At 40.7% G+C, this 16,044-nt stretch overlaps 1 protein-coding gene across 1 annotated transcript in view; it reads left to right on the forward strand.

Moving 5' to 3' along the window:
- LOC143177600 (uncharacterized) overlaps positions 1-16,044 on the forward strand; it is a 29,631-nt gene that overhangs the window by 10,424 nt on the left and 3,163 nt on the right. Inside the window, exons 2-4 of the mRNA XM_076375642.1 lie at positions 7,015-7,275; positions 9,179-9,250; positions 13,831-14,011. Coding sequence (XP_076231757.1) covers positions 7,015-7,275; positions 9,179-9,250; positions 13,831-14,011 — 514 coding nt within the window. The remainder of the gene's footprint in view (positions 1-7,014; positions 7,276-9,178; positions 9,251-13,830; positions 14,012-16,044) is intronic.

Here is a 16,044-nt window from a genome sequence, read left to right on the forward strand (position 1 = left end):
CGAAGACGTCCCCTGCATTCGCGAGGAGTCACAATGTTGCGAGCGACTGTGAAAGATAGCACCGACGACGCTGAGAAATTGGCATTGACGTTCAGCAGGAGCGTTTTGAATGTTTGCAATTAGTTAACAGGCATTAGGGGATTCTACGAATATTTTGAGATGTAGCGAGTTTGTTTGTGTAATTTGTAAACAGTTTGTTATATATACATGGACATGAATGTGAATATACTGAGAGGTATGAATGAAATTTGAGAAGTTGGGTCGTAGGTGATTTATGGATATAATTATACTTTCTGAAATTTTATTTGAAAATTAATATAACTGTTTTCCTGATAAATGGAGTAGTAAAGTGACAATTACTTTCAACGTGGAACCATTGGATTAGAAGTTTTTTAAAATATGTTCGAGAAGGAATTTAAATTCTTCAAAGCAGCCAATACACTTTACTATTTTAAAACTGTCGTGCAATTCATAAAGTCAAACCGTAAAACGTCTACCTATTTCATCCTACGAGTTCATGAAGGTATCCCATAAAATGGGAATAAGTCGTGAAAATGTCATCAGCATGACAGAATTTTTTCCCTATCATTATTATATTCGTGAAATATGTCCTCGAGCAGTGTGAAGCGTTAAGATAATGAATAGCCTGCGAGCAAAAGTCTGCTTAAATATTACAAGTGATTACCATTACTTCGACGAATCCATGACAGCTAATCCAAATATAATTTCACATTTATAGCTACTCAATTACCAACTTACATTGAAAAAAGAAATCTATTCCTCAATAGACTCTCGAATGCTTCTCAACGAGTCCTCAATAAACCTATTCAAAACATAAACCTAGTCTACCCATTTCAAAGCACACAATACCACCAAGCATACCATCACGTTAACTTCCATACATTTCCCAGTAGCTCCATCAAGAACCTCTCAGTGGTTCCACTCTCAAATACGTCTGCTTCTAATCAATCTTCTCATTCATTTCCCTCCTCTATCCCAGTAGCCTCCTTCACAAGTTCTCGTCAACCTGTTCCATAAAGTGCATATTAATACCATTCAGAATCTGCAAGCTCACTCGAACAAGAGCATACAACACGGCAGTCACGACTACCACCAATTCCTCCGGTAAATTGAGTCCCTTATTATCCCACGCGAGGCACAAGTGTGGAACCACTTTTTCACGAAGGGCCATCGCGTCCCCTCGATGAGCCATGGTCTCTGGGCCATAGAGACCAGGGAACAGGTGTGTCGGAATCGCACGTGTTCGCGTCCGTTGGTGTTCGTGTCCAATGTGAGAGGAGTACCGTGCTGTTCCAGAGCAGTGATTCCGGTCAGCCGGAATAGCGGTACTCGCTCGGCCGTACGTCTTCGTCCTCCAATTATTACGCTGCTTTCCGCGGCGCGCACCGTGCTTTGCGCGTTGTCGCGAAAGCGGAAGAAACCGCGCGCAGGATGCGTCTCGATAAAATCATTTCAGTTTTTATTCTTTTCCTCTAGTCCGCTGCACCGACTCTGTTCCTCCGTTTCTCTCCTTTCCTCCCTCTCGCCTTCGTGCTTCTCCCTTCGTCGAGCAATTTAGCGCGACTGCTCGTTGACTTTCTTCTCTTGTCACGATACGGAGCTGGAGATGAAAGGCGCGACGAGATCACTCTAAACAGTCTTTTTCCTTAACTCGCGTGCTTGTTCTTCGACGTGGAATCCGAGATAGGGATCGCTCTGGAATCGCAGGCCGTTTTGAGCTAATTTGTGCATGTGCTCGTGGCGGACTGGGGGTATTAGATTGTATCCTGGTGTGCACGTTTCATTCTGTGTTGGGGGTCTTGGAGTACAATTTCAGGGGATGTAGTATGTGTTCATTGATCTCTTCGCGAATTTTCTTGGAATTAGAATTGTGTATGCTTTAAGTCTACTCTTGGTTTTGTACATGTTGAGGTGTGGTTTAAGATACGTTGATGAAAGTGTATGAGTCGAGTTCTCAATGCTTTTTCTAATATACCACTTTAGGCTGGAAAAGTAGAAATGTTAATTTTCTTTCTTTTCCACATTACTTCAATGCTGAAGTTGCTCATCAGTCAACTTGACCTAGTCTCACATGCAACAAATTAACTCGCTTTAGTTTCTACTCCCCCGCAACCAACCATCGTACTAACTCTAAAAAAGGAAACATATAATCAACGTCCAAAAAACCGTGTGAAAGTCTTCTCATCGTCAGATAGAGAAACTAACACTTTGCCTTACGTTTTGGAGCAGAAGCACTCGATGTGCTCCAAAAATTAACATCCCCAAAATCTATGCATGAGCATAAGTTAACTCCACAGGCTCACAGTATTCCTCAGAGCCTGAGCTCACAATTACGTAAAACTGGATATACACCAATGAACAGTTCACGAACACCGTTCACAAACTTTTTATCACCCTTATACCAGCTCCATACTCCAGCGAACTGTTCCTGAAAACAGCAGCGTGTCCACATTGAAGCCTGTGAACAGTTTACAACCTGTTTTCGAACAGTTGTGGGCTGTGATCCCAGGAACAGTCCCTTTGACGTACCGCTTCCCGAGCGAACAGTGTTCGTTGTTCGCTGAGGAGCTCGCTATTTACTATTCGCTGTTCGTAAAAACGAACACAGTTCGCGAGCTGTTCGCCAACAGCAGTGTGAACATTACTCTCTTTTATATATGAGTAATATTTTCCTATATTACTCATGTGTCTTTTACTACTTTTCTAATTACAAACAACAAATCCTGCATGAAAATATCGCTCACGTGCATTAGGCCTTACACAGTGTGTATTCGTACCTTGACGTTGGCCTTCAACCTGTTAAGAAACGAAACCCCACCGCGTCTGGGTAACAATAGAAGCTCCAAAGAGAGCAGAAGCATGGCCAAGAAAACGGCGATAAAAAACTGAATCTCCCGGCTTCTGTGCGCGCAACGACGCGAGGCGGCGCGACGCTCTGGCTGGCGGTGCATCGTGCGCGCTTATGAATGCGATTCCCGAGAAGCGTGTGCACCGCGATGCAGCGGCGCTGCAGCTGCGCCGGGATAGTTGGTCGAGGCATGTGCGCCGAGTAACGGCTAATTGGCCACCTTTCCTCTCCGAGAGAGGAGGCCCGTCTCTCTTTCTCGTGGCCCGACTCGTGCCAGTTTTGTTCGTTCTGTCGTGCGGTTTGTGTCGGCCTAGAGCGGCGAGGATACAGGAGGAGCCGCGATGAAAGCCATGGAGTCTAGTCCACGCGCGCCTTCCAAACGAGGACGCTTCCTTTGACCGCCTCGCTGCTACCATTTTCGACAGTGCCCTCTGCGTCACGATTTTCCCGCCAGTTCTCGATTTTACACCCCAGCTCGACGCGATTGTCACGGTGCTACGCGGAGTTTTCGTGTAGGACAAGACCCAGGATCGTGCACCTTTTGATCTTGGCGTGAGTGTCGTGAGGAGATCCGTGTTTGGTGGCTGCCTTTTCTTGGGGACGTAATTGGTCCAGTTTTGTAGAGGTTCGTAGAAGTTTTGGTTTGTTTTTAGTGTAGAGTTGTTAGAGTTTTTGGATAGTGCGAAGAGACAGTGGGTTAAATGTTAATACATATGTACCCTTTCAATTCGGTACACGTCTCTTTCTCGATCTGCTTGTTCTGTATTCTTCTACTGTATCAATATGTCATCTTCGTATTATCTAATTTTATACTCTTCGAAGAGTTCCTAGTGTACATTATTGAAATAGAAAACCATTGTTTGCTTTAAAAGGACGGGCTGGTGAGAAGGATACACTTTAGGTTTACTGAGTACTTAGCACGTATTTCGAACTTGATTTACTACGAATTTCCTGTTTTTTAATTATTTTCTCGCCATAAGGTGTGTTAAATATTGTTAGTATTGGAAATCATATAAGTAGAAGAACGAATGTACGTAACTTGCTGTGTACTATAACCATTTAAGTACATCGTAATTTATATATCAAAGCAAAAAATCTTTTATTAATCACTTTTTCTTTATCCCATCTTAATGTCACGTTTCTTGTGTTTTATTATTACCTTTTCCGTGCTTTCTTTTCCATAGCATACTATTAAGAAAGAGTGAATCTATGTATAAAGTGAACTCAATGTTTGAAAGATAGTATACAATTTGCCAGGAGAAAACTGAAACGTCAATTCGTTGGGTTTCTGTCTCTGAGGATTCTCCCTGTATGCGGACGTAATGATAGTAATAGTAACGCAAGATCTGTCATTTAATGAAAAAGAAAGTTTCAAGGGTACTAATATTGTCGCATCAACCTGTTGCATTTGAGCTACTCAGAATTTCTTTTTGCACGCGCAGTGGCGAACGTAATGCAGGACTTTCGACTTGATCAGGAAGGATACTCTAAAAACATTAAGTTTCTTAATTATTTCTATCAGATTTGTTAAAATTTCTAAAAATGTAATAATAATGCGAGTTCACTGTCTCACAAATAAAAAAGAGTGTAACGTCAATAGTAAAAGACTAGTTTAAGTGTACTTTTTGTCATTTCAGACAATAAGAAGCATCTAAATCACAGTAATGAAAAATGAGGTCGTAAGAACGTCTAACAAAACACTTTGGTGCTCACATTGAAGGTGTCTGGGAAACGCGAAGTTGTTTTTATACGCTTTGAAATGCGGGTCGAATCGTATAATCCCATCTTACGTAACTTAATCATTATTTCTGCTTACATTTATTCCTTTAGAAGTTAACTGCTGCAATTATCAACGAGTTCGTTCAGGTTTCCATAAAGAGTTATGTATTAGTTACTCTTATTACTTCGAGAAGGTATTTCATTCATTAGGAACCACAAAATTGATTATTACTATACACATGTCATTAATAATTGACCACTTTTGCTCCGAAATTCTTTTCCTATTTATACTCTCACAAATCTTCTTTGTCTGTGTGCCTATATTACCTGTATATACAGTCTGTTCAACTGTTTCAAGGTTACTAGAAAATTTGCAATTAAGAATGAGTGCATTGCAATTTCATCGTTGAATACTCAGATTCTTTTTCGACACCATTCGGAGCATTCTCTAAGCCCTCACTAACTTCTTTCGCCAACTATGTTCTAGCAGATATAATAGCGATAGATCGTACTATTCAGGTATACTGTTATAGTTTAATGCCCGTTCGAAAGGAAACTCCACACGAGAAGTGGTTACATTGTAGCAGCGGTAATTGTGCGATGCGCTCGCGAGTAATGCAAACAGCATGGAAACGTGCAGCAACCTTCAGTCACGAAACCAGTAACGCGGTGGATTGCTGGGTAATAAATTGTTTTACTTTACTGGATCATGTTCGCAATCTTCGGAGAACGTCCCGAGTAATTGGATCCAAGGGAAAAGCAAAAAATTGGTGTTGAGTTAATGGTTGTGTCTCAGATTTTACACAGTGGCAACAGCGTATTAAATAGTGGCGATATTACTGTACACTCTGCTTCATCTATTAATATATGCAACACAATTTGATTTCCCATTGCAGCACATAAATATTGTAGAATTTTGTAGAATGGATTCGAAAGCGACTCGATTAACAAGTATGACCACCTGCTGGCAGATGATACTGAATTTCAAGAAATGGGATTTCTAAATTTTCCATTCAGTGCAGTGTCCCAGGGTAATCCTCTGGTAAACCAAAGATACTAGTTCAAGTTCCAGACCAGTGAGCTGTAACTCCATTACTTCTTTTCCTAAACCACGCTGTTTACTCATGGCTAGGCGCAGGTATTCCTCCATTAACTCGCATAGGTACTATTTTTAAAGGACAAAAAATAATTTCGTAGCAGAGCTATTTCCAGGTGTTTATGCAGACGATACCACTTATCTTATACTGTTATCGCAGTCGATGACAATTTTCGATCTTTTTAACATTTTCAGTATACTTGGCAGATAATGATACAGTACGCGACAGCCTTAGGTTGTTCACTCATCGCTATGAATACTAATACTGGGTCTGAGATCATAGCCCAGGAGATGTTATTATCACATGGGTTGTAATTAGAAGTGTCTACATAATATAGAGTGCGAGAGACGTTTACGTGAAAATATGTTTTCCGTTATGCTAGCTTTTTTGCAGTACCCAAACAATAAAAAATTTAATGCCACCTACTATAGGAAGATATCAGATATTTCAGTGTTTACAGTCTACCTTAGAAGCATAGTTTGACGAATGGAAAGACAAATACATTGGTTGTGTTTTAAAGTATGAGAAGATTAATAATCCATGCTATCTAGTAGTTGCTCCTCTATATTCTGTAATATTGAAATGGCTTCCGCCTACGAGCACTTCTTCGTTGACACTGTCATCATTACTTACGTCCAAGAGATAAGTATCAAGATTGACTATCGGATGCAGCTAGGCTAATGCATATTCTTCTCTACCATAACTTATTCTTTAGAAGTGTTTTCTGTTATGCCTTTCGGGGCGATATACGTAATAGTTTTAATGAATAAAGTTTAAGTAGATATAGTCTTCGAGTGAAGACAATTTAAATATTTGAAAATTTGAAAATGTTAAGGTTTGAATATTTGTAAACGTTAAGATTTGAATATTTGAAAATTTTAAGATTTGAATATTTGAAAATTTAAAAATATTAAAGTTTGAATATTTGAAAACGTTAAGATTTGAATATTTGAAAACTTTTAAATTCAAAATTTTGAACACGAGGTGCTTAAAACAATGCCCAGATAATCCACTTCAGAATAGATCCAAATAATAAAAGAATTCCTACAATTTCTGTCTTTTTCCAATATTCAAACCTCTCTAGTTAAGCTCTCCATCTCTATAACTAAATCACAAATTCTAACGCTTCCATAATCCACACCTTAAATAAGACTGCAACATTAACGATAATTCTCTTCCCCTGAAAGCAAAAAACACATAAAAAAATTCTCCATGAGAAGAAAAATGAATAATCCCTACGTTATTCACATCGACGAGAAGTTACACTTAAGTTAGCGACCTTTACTGCGAGTCACCCTCACTTCCTCACCGCAAATAATCCTGTTGCAGGTCCCCGCGCGTCGGAGGGCCGCTTTCGCAGTCGTTAGCGATGATTCCGCCAACGATGCACGGCCATGAATTCAATCAACCCCTGTCGAGGGTGGTTATGGTCCGTAAAACGGATCAAAGGACCTTCAGCAAGGGAAGAAGGGGCGGCGAGCCTCTCCTCGAAACGGTAACCAGGGAGACCGTCGAGCTTTTCAACGGCGGACGGGCTGAAAGGAAATACACGTCCGAAACCAGAGACATCGTTACGCCAAAGTCGAACAGGTACCGTATCATTTTCTCTTAATTGCCTCGTCGAAAGGGAAATGCAGGAGAAACCAGGCTTCCTGGAACGTAAATGAAGTGGTATGTTCGAGCGCGCGGCGTTTACGTGTAACGTCGAAACCTTCCCTTTCAGCGACTCCATTCCGTGTGTCTTTGTAATAATGTCGTTAACGAGAACCGGTTAATGAATTGCTGTATGAGAAATAACGCGGAGGACATACCACTCGTTCCTAGGTAGGAACTTAGAGACGTGGGAAATAGTCAGTGGACAGTTGTGACTTCCTTCTAGTTGGAGAATTTTGTGGTGTCTGTAGTAGTACGTTGACTGAAGTAATTGGAGTGCTGTATTTTGTAGAAGATCTAGGGAAAATTTTAGATATCATTTGATAGAGAAGTTACAATTTTGCTTTGCTTTGAAGATGAATATAAAATCACCTTTACTATAGTATCTATAGACTTTAGGATCTCTCGTAAAATTTATCCTTGCAAAGGAAGTTCTTTTCATATTATACAACGTTTTATTATATAAATATTGACTTTCGGAAGTGAGATATTCAAGAAAGTCATTACCATTTCAGAATAGCTGTACAGATATGTTCCTCCAATTGCTTCGAACACTACTATGCACGTGTCTTAAATGGAGTTAGCATTCAGTGTCGTAACAAATTTTGTGAACCCTTAATTCAGAATAGGCGTACTTTGTTAATTTTCCTGTTGTTATTCTATAGTCCCCTGTTTCCTTTTGAACACATATACAAACATGTGTACATACTAAGTATGTAGTGTAAGGTGCCCCGAGAGAAAACCCTCAGACCCTGTAACGTCAGTCCCTGAGGGTTGATATAAGGGTTCGGTATACGTTTGCTTAGGACTAATGTTGATTTGACTGATGTCAGCCGTGGCAGAAGCATGAACAAATATTTTTCTAACATTTTTTCTTGTACAGCATAGAAATTTATCATAAGATATGTAAATATAACATTTCGAAAAAAATATGTCTGAGTCCTGTTGCTGTTCTTTATATTTACATTAATTTTTTCTATTGCTAGATGAAAAATAAAGTTGGGAATTGCTTAACTCGATCAAAGTTGATCGACGACTACATAGTAACTGACTGACCTTTTACTTTGCTCGTACATTACGTTCTCATCGATCTTGTTTATGTAAGTCAGTGATTTCACGAATCATATGTTTTTATGACTCTGTTCACGTCTTATGACTTTGCTGTGCGTATTCCTCCTTGCATTAACATTTTCTCGTGCGAGTAACTTTTGCCTCTATCTTACCAACACAGGAAGTTCACAGAAATACATAAAACACGTCCAGAGGATGATATTCATTTCCTTTTTTATATAGTTCTACAATAAACAGCAGTAGCGACTCACACAGTAGCTTGCATTCTAATTGTTTACTCTCTAACAAAGCGTCAAAATTCCAAACAAATAAATCATAAAAGTAGCTTTAGTTCTATCTTAGTGAATATATAATTTTTGACTGCAAAAGAAATTAATTTCTGTTTATATGTTATAAGTCAAGTTGAGCAATTATTTCCTTTCTTAATTTTTCTTTTTCATTAAATTCATTAAAAAGCAAACTCAAGGCGAAATTAATTTCCGTTTCTGTCTAACATGAATTTTCGTTTCTATCGCCACTGACTCCACAATCAGCTGCAAACGTAGATTCCCAAACGCCAAGAGATCTCGCGCGAATGGAATTTCGTTCGAGACAACTCTCGGCGCTAATTGATTCGCGTTTCGGCGCACTTCCCCTCCCCGCGACAGGCGGCGTTAATTTCTCCCTGGGCATCTCCGACACGGCTAAATCTAAGTAAAAGTCAGACATATAGATATATTTATACATCGTCTTGTGTACATCGTAAATCGTTGCCTCCCCCCGTTTGTAGTATGCCCTCTCTCAGCGTTAACGGAACGAAAAAGAAGGTGGTCGGCTTTGTCGACCAGCTGTCGCCCGAAAGGTATTCACCTATGGTGCAGACTTGTAGTCAAGCCAAATGCTGGTTCTAACGAAGCCGAACAACGCGCGAATTCATTTGGTAGAAACGAAGAAAAAACACCCATTTGTACGTCATCTTGCTTTTCGGGGCTTCGTTAGGTCCGGTGAATGGCCTTAGTTTTAATAGCAATGACGTACGCGACGAGCGCGAAGCCGAGAGAAAGTTCACCCATTGGAATTTTTCGAAAATGAGATTTATCGATCTGGCAGACGGATGAAAGCTAGAAGGCGAGAAGTGCCAAGTCGACTGGAATGAAGAAGATAAAGAGCAGCAGAGTTATCTGGGGAGAGGACAGGTAGTGTTCTCTTTTTCTGAGCAGTTCGATTGGTTGCTACTTGTAGCAAATGGGGTAGATCGGTGAATGCAAGAATCTTATCTGTGAGAGACCGTAATTACGTTGCAATCTTCCTCCTTCTCATAGAAAAAGTCAGAACAGTTCTTTATAAAATTTCAGATAAGGGTATTGAGGTCTTAATGTTGATGGAAAAATAGGATTGCCAAAAGGTTTTGTAAAGGCGAATTTGGACCTTTCACTTTGGTTGAAGTGCAGATGAAAAGAATGTTCATAGTTTTTATTGTGAAAAAGTCTAAAATGATGAAAAGTCTAAATTCATCTTAAGTAACACGAAACGTCCCAAAGCAAGTAGAGCAATCTCAGAATTATTTTTAATAAAATAATGTTTCACCTGTTTTTTACTAACCTCTGGTGACTCAAACTTGATGCATACTTATATTAACCAAATTCAAGAAACTTGCATTCACCAAACAATTATCCATTTCCTCGTCAACCTTTTCAAGATCCTTTGGGTAGTGATGGGAGTTCGAATCTCAACTTTGAAGCAATTCGAAGTTTTTTAAGACTACGAAGATTAGAATCACCTTGAAACTTTTGAACCACAATCCAAAGTTTCCACACTTTCTTCAATACTTTCTGCTAATAGTACTACTTAAACAAAAATACATCTAAGATAGTGAATTACTACCTAGCTTTCAAGACCTATCGAATCTCTCAAAACTTTCAAAACCTCCAAAACTTCCAACCCTCGATCTTATAAAAATTCAAGATTCAAAACTTATCAATACTTTCACGAGTTCTAAGTCTTGAGATATATTCGAAGCGATTCGAATTTTTCGTCATTTGCATAGGTATACAGATTCGAAGCGATTCGAAGTGTTTTAGTCGTCCTCGCTACCCTTGGGACCCTCGCCACTTTTTTCTCCTCTCAAATTCCTTCCTCCCGAAGACACCTACTCTTAACAAGGCACCCTGTCCAAAGCGTATGAAAAGCGCCATTAGCGTCGCGCAAAAATCGACAGCCGTCCGACTTTCCAAATTTACGTTCGCGAGGAACAATGCCCTCCCGCTCGCGTTCACCGTTAAACCGCGAGGGCTAATAAATTCTTGGCCGTCGCGCGAAGCAGCGGGACGCGAGAAAGGACGGTGCAACCTTTCTTCTGGTCGACCGTGGCCGTGGTCGAGGGGAACTCGTAGGAAGAAGGAAGTAAAAGCAGCCGCGCAGAAGCGAGCAAGCGAACGAGCGCGACTTGGCGTAATTCTTCGGAGCGTCGCGTGTTCCATCGGGCAGCCCCGCTCTTGTCCATCGCTTTCTCTCGGCTTCTTCGCCGTTACTTCACCGCCTGAATGCCGATACTGTAAATACGCTGAGCTGTTGCGTGACAAAGGGAACGCCCGCCAGCCACGTTCGAAATGCCGAGCTTCGGGGACATTTTCAATGGAAAGCCACTCCGTTTCGCGCGGCTTTCGGTCGTCTCAGCTGCTTTGGTCGAGCCTAGCCTGGCGCTCTCTTCTTATGATTGCTGTTATTTAGCCGCGTTCGAGCGTTGATGATTGCGAGGTATCGCGAAGGTTCCGAGAAATGCAGCTTCGAGATACTTCGTTTCTTTAATATTTTGCCGAGAAAATTTGTGTTACGATTGAAAGAAAGACTGGGGGGAATACTTGGTTGGTAAAGGGTAGCTTTGATGGGGGTGTCGAAAAGACTGAGGAAGCTTTTATAGAAATCATTTGAAATATAGAAATATTCAAGTATTACTTGATGCATTTTCAGACTCTTCACTTGCTGGAAGATTTGACACCCTAACTCTTTAACAGTTTAATAAAATTGCAAACTTTGATAAAAAAATGTGTGTTCAGTCTTTAAAATACTTCTATAGATACTAACAAATGTAAAAAAAAACATGTTTTATCTTGCATTGTACATTTAACAGCGTCTTGCCTTACACAAGTCTCTCTCAAGCAAAATAGATCGCTGGGTACTCGACGCTATACCCAAGTCTCACTCCGAATAAACTGTCAAAGTGTTAACCGTTTGGGTAATGTGCCATTTACGTTACAGTGCCAAAGGAAAACCCTCTCCCCTATCATTAGCACCATAAAAATTCGTATTCCCTTCAGACTGAACGGCAGTACCGTTTCCCACAGGTAGATCCCATATAAATCCGTCACGGCAGGGCATTGTTTACGGCCAAAGCTGTACGGGCGCAATTACCCGAGGATAATCTCGGTTGTTTTTCCGCGACGAGTCCATTTATCACGGTTGCGGGGCCACGGTGAACACAGCACCCAAGGAAAATTGCCATTCATTAGCGGCCAGTATAATCTCGCACGCGTCGATCGTGGATTTCTGGGCGTTGCAGCTCGCTCGTTGCGAGCATAAATCGTTCGCGTGGCGGACGCGCGCACAGCACTCAGCTCGCGACTAGCACACAACACACTAGAAATAGATTAGAGGCACTCGGGCAATTTCTCACGTGGCACACGTTCGACGATTCACGATACACCGTTTAACCTACTCCAATCGCTTCGGCTCTGGTTCCTGCACGAATCCCCTCGACCTTTCAGCTTTCGACGATCCATTCGGCCCGCAAAGGACGCTCGTTCGCGCGAACCTCGAGAGGATCGTAGCAGTTTCGCGCGTACTAGCGTGCACGTCGGCCTTAATGCCGCTTACTCGTTTCATTTGGTTTGATTCAGCGTTCTGCCGAGCGACGAATGAGCTTGAGAAAACGCAGAGGCTTAAAACGTTCGCTGCCGGCCGATATTATGCTCTTTTTTTGCTCCTTTGATGAGATTTAGGGGAGATTAAGGTTCTCTGTGATCTAGGATATATAGGATGACTCAGAATTGTGGGTCAGTTGGAGAAGACATCTGTTTTTAAATTCATAGGAATAATTTCCACTGTTATTTCATGAATAGGAATAAAAAAGTGGAACATATTTTATTAGATATTTTGTATGTGTATTCTTTACTATTTTGTAAACTTGAACTTTTTATAAATTCATACAAATTCATAGTACAGTTATTCATTATTTAAGTTTAAATGGGAGAATATTGATTAATGGATACTTCTCTGGCCTGGAAATAAAGAAAAGTGGGAAAGGCATTCATAAATAACAAATGTGTTCTTTGCTCTAGATGGCCAGCAAAGGAGTTTCAATTAATTACGAGGAAAATTTACTCTACATTACTAGCAAACGTCACGGCAGCGAACGTGTTAAGGCAATATTTAAATTGCAGAGATCGTGTGCAGAGTTACTTGACTGTCAGATATTAGAAAAGTTATTTAAATATTTAAGCTCGTGACTTGTGAATGACTAGTTAGCTTTAAAAGCAGATCGAGCTGAATGATACAATGAATGGAAGATTTGGCCGAACATCTGGCGAAGTTGTGATAAACGCGACGAATTGAGAATTTGATGAACATCTGGCGATTCTGCTAAATCTATGCACCACCCAATGTTGGTATTCCAACGAAGAGTCAAAAGGCATGTCGCGCATATGTTCCTGCGAATTTAGGTAGTTCATGAAAATCGCTCGAGACATTCTGTTCACGATCTTGAATCAGTACATCTGAGAAAGGAAGCTCTGAGAGACGAAAGAGGAGATATTTGTCTAAAAAAATAATCTAATTTAGTTTTTCAAAAAGCCTTGTACCCTGCTTGAATATTCAGAGACATATTGAGAAGATTTGCCAAATTTGAAACATTTATCTAATGACTCTGCACACTATTCTCAGAATTACTAGAACCCAAAGAACAAAAATTCAGATTATACTGCTTTCCTTCCAATTAATTGCATTTAAAATACAAATTTTAGACTGAATCTCGCTGAGGCTTAAACGCTAGCTTGACCCTTGGACAACAAATACTTTGCAAGTCTAATATCAAGGCGAATACAGAGTCCCACTTTGACCCACAATGTAATTGTCTAAAATAACAGTAACTTTAAGGAGCTTAGTCACATAAAATATTTAAACAATAGTATTCACATTCTCCGCGTACCCATATTTCTCCAAGCCCCTCACACAAATGTAGCTCAATGTGTGGGCTGGCTTCCAACGAACCCTGTATGCGCTAAACGAGGATTAAACCCGACTTGTAGAAGCTCGTTGTTCCAAGGGAATCTCTCGTAGCGAAGTTGCTTGTCTGAACGCGGCACAACGCTCGCCGACTGTCACTATTTCTAAAACTGAATAGCGTGTTTTCTGTCTGCATTCAGCATGTAATCGATTTACTTGCAGGTCAAGAACGGATTCGATCAGATCGAAGTCCCCTTTGACAGCGTCGCCAGCGTCACCAGGGCCACTGTCGAATTCCCTGCACGGCAGCTTTCACGGTAGTTTAGGAAGCGATGGCATGTCTTACAGCAGTGCCAGGTCGTCTTCGGCGTCTCCTGACTCTGCAAGATACTCCTCCACACCGGTAAATATACCACAAGGTTTATAGCCGATTCTACAGGGTGGTCTCTTGTTGATGGGTATAAATAGATCCATTTGCAAGTAACTTTGTTTGCAGAAGTCGTTCTCTTTTCTGCCGTGTCTCCAGTGATGAATCACCCTGTACCTATACTTATCTTCCAGATAAATAGGATTATTATAGTCACTGGAGAGTCTAATTTATATACGATTATGTATCTCTAAATTCTAAAACATATAGTGTACCAGAACTCGTTAACTCAAGATTTAAATTCAGATCGAGCCACTTGGTCGTGATGAGTATACAATTGGATTAGATTATGCAGTTCTTTTTTAAGTTACAGTAGAACAAAGTGGTAGAGGCAGTCATTATATTGTTACGTATATTGGAAACACTTCTTTGACATAATCAATCTGATATGAAAGGTCCACTCTAATATTTCTATCGCTACTTTAAAATTTGAGATATTCCTTACTTGAAAAGAAACATGTACATAATTTGCAAATTATGTACACGCTGCTTCTACCTGTCTGTAATCGATTACACACTATTTACAATGCCCAGAGTAGGTCTCAGACATTCACAAATAAACTGTGCAACAGTAGCTAATTATACCCAAACAGATTACTAAACTCTACAATCATTAACATCCACTTAAACCCTCAATCCAATAGATTCCTATTTATCAAACGATAAGAGCGAGCGAGCGAGCGCTCCCCTTTTCATTACTCACGGTCTCAGAAAGCGAATCCTCGGGAACAGAAAAGGAAGACGAGACTTCTTGCGCCAGGTTTCATAACCGGTTACTGTTTGAAGGGTTAAAGTACAGAGTAAATCATCGTGGCATGTTCAGGCACGCACGTGACGGCTCAGAAAGACGTTTACCTAGCGACGCGAAGGTACGTTGCCATCTGTCGATGACTCAGGATCGTTCCCTTTTCGAGAGACGCGTCTGAATGCACGGTGCACCGCCTCGGGAAATCGTTACTCTCGCAACGATGACTAATCGGCTTCGAGAGTCAGCTTCACATGCTCCGGGAGTCGATTTTTCCCGACCACGCTTTGCGCTTTACCCGCGCGACCGTTTCGTTTTCTATTTATTCTTTCTACTCGCCTGCGCCACGCAGCCTATGTTTACGACAATGAGCGACGTCCACTGTGACGGAGAAGAGAAAGGAGTACGTGTATATAAATAGGCGTACGAAATGCGACGGAATTTCGCGCTTCCTTGATTAACTCCATTTTTATCGCTCGGAGGCTCGGGAATCTGCTGGAGTTAATTGAATCCTGGTGGAGATTTATTTATACCTCAGGGGAGTATTTTACGAACCATCGGGGGAGAATAAGTGAAAAATAGTCAATGGAGGGTTCAGAATTAACCTTTACATAGTGGTATTATTTAAAAGAAAAGAGGTATTAGTTCGAAATTATCTTTTGAGAAATATATTGAGGAAGAATTGACCACCTGCACCCGAGTCCTACTTATTGTTTGATAAAGTTATGAGAAGACTTCGTCACTTAGAAATTCGGAGTGAGCTGGGTCAGAGGTTTCAGATTATTGCAGCTGAGGATTCTACAGTTTTTTATGACGGAATACAGTATTTTTAATATAGGCTACGAATAGGGAACTGATCACTTGTAGCTATTTTTTAATTACCTATTCGCTACCTTTACATAAAACTCTATATAAAAGACTGAAATTCTACCAATGTTGCTTCCAGCTGATTCTCAGGTCTCAATATCAGTAGATTACCTCAGGTACCTTAAGATCGCCAGTTATCGTCCTGTAGTACACTCCAGCCTCTTTAGGTGTCCCTACCTCAATCATGTCACTTACAATTCAAATACAGAATTTCTAATTTCCTCTAGGATTTCATCGTATAACACCTCACGACTTAATGAGCTCCAGTAACTGCAGAAACCGAAGAAAGCAACACTTGACATTTTCACGTAAATTAAAAATACGCAAGCGGTCGATAGGGTTTCGTCGACGGAAATACCTGAAGTTGGCACTCGTTCGAGAGACTGCAAGCGATCAG

This window comes from Calliopsis andreniformis, chromosome 3 (assembly GCF_051401765.1).
Source record: "Calliopsis andreniformis isolate RMS-2024a chromosome 3, iyCalAndr_principal, whole genome shotgun sequence".
NCBI classification, from domain to species: Eukaryota; Metazoa; Arthropoda; class Insecta; order Hymenoptera; family Andrenidae; genus Calliopsis; species Calliopsis andreniformis.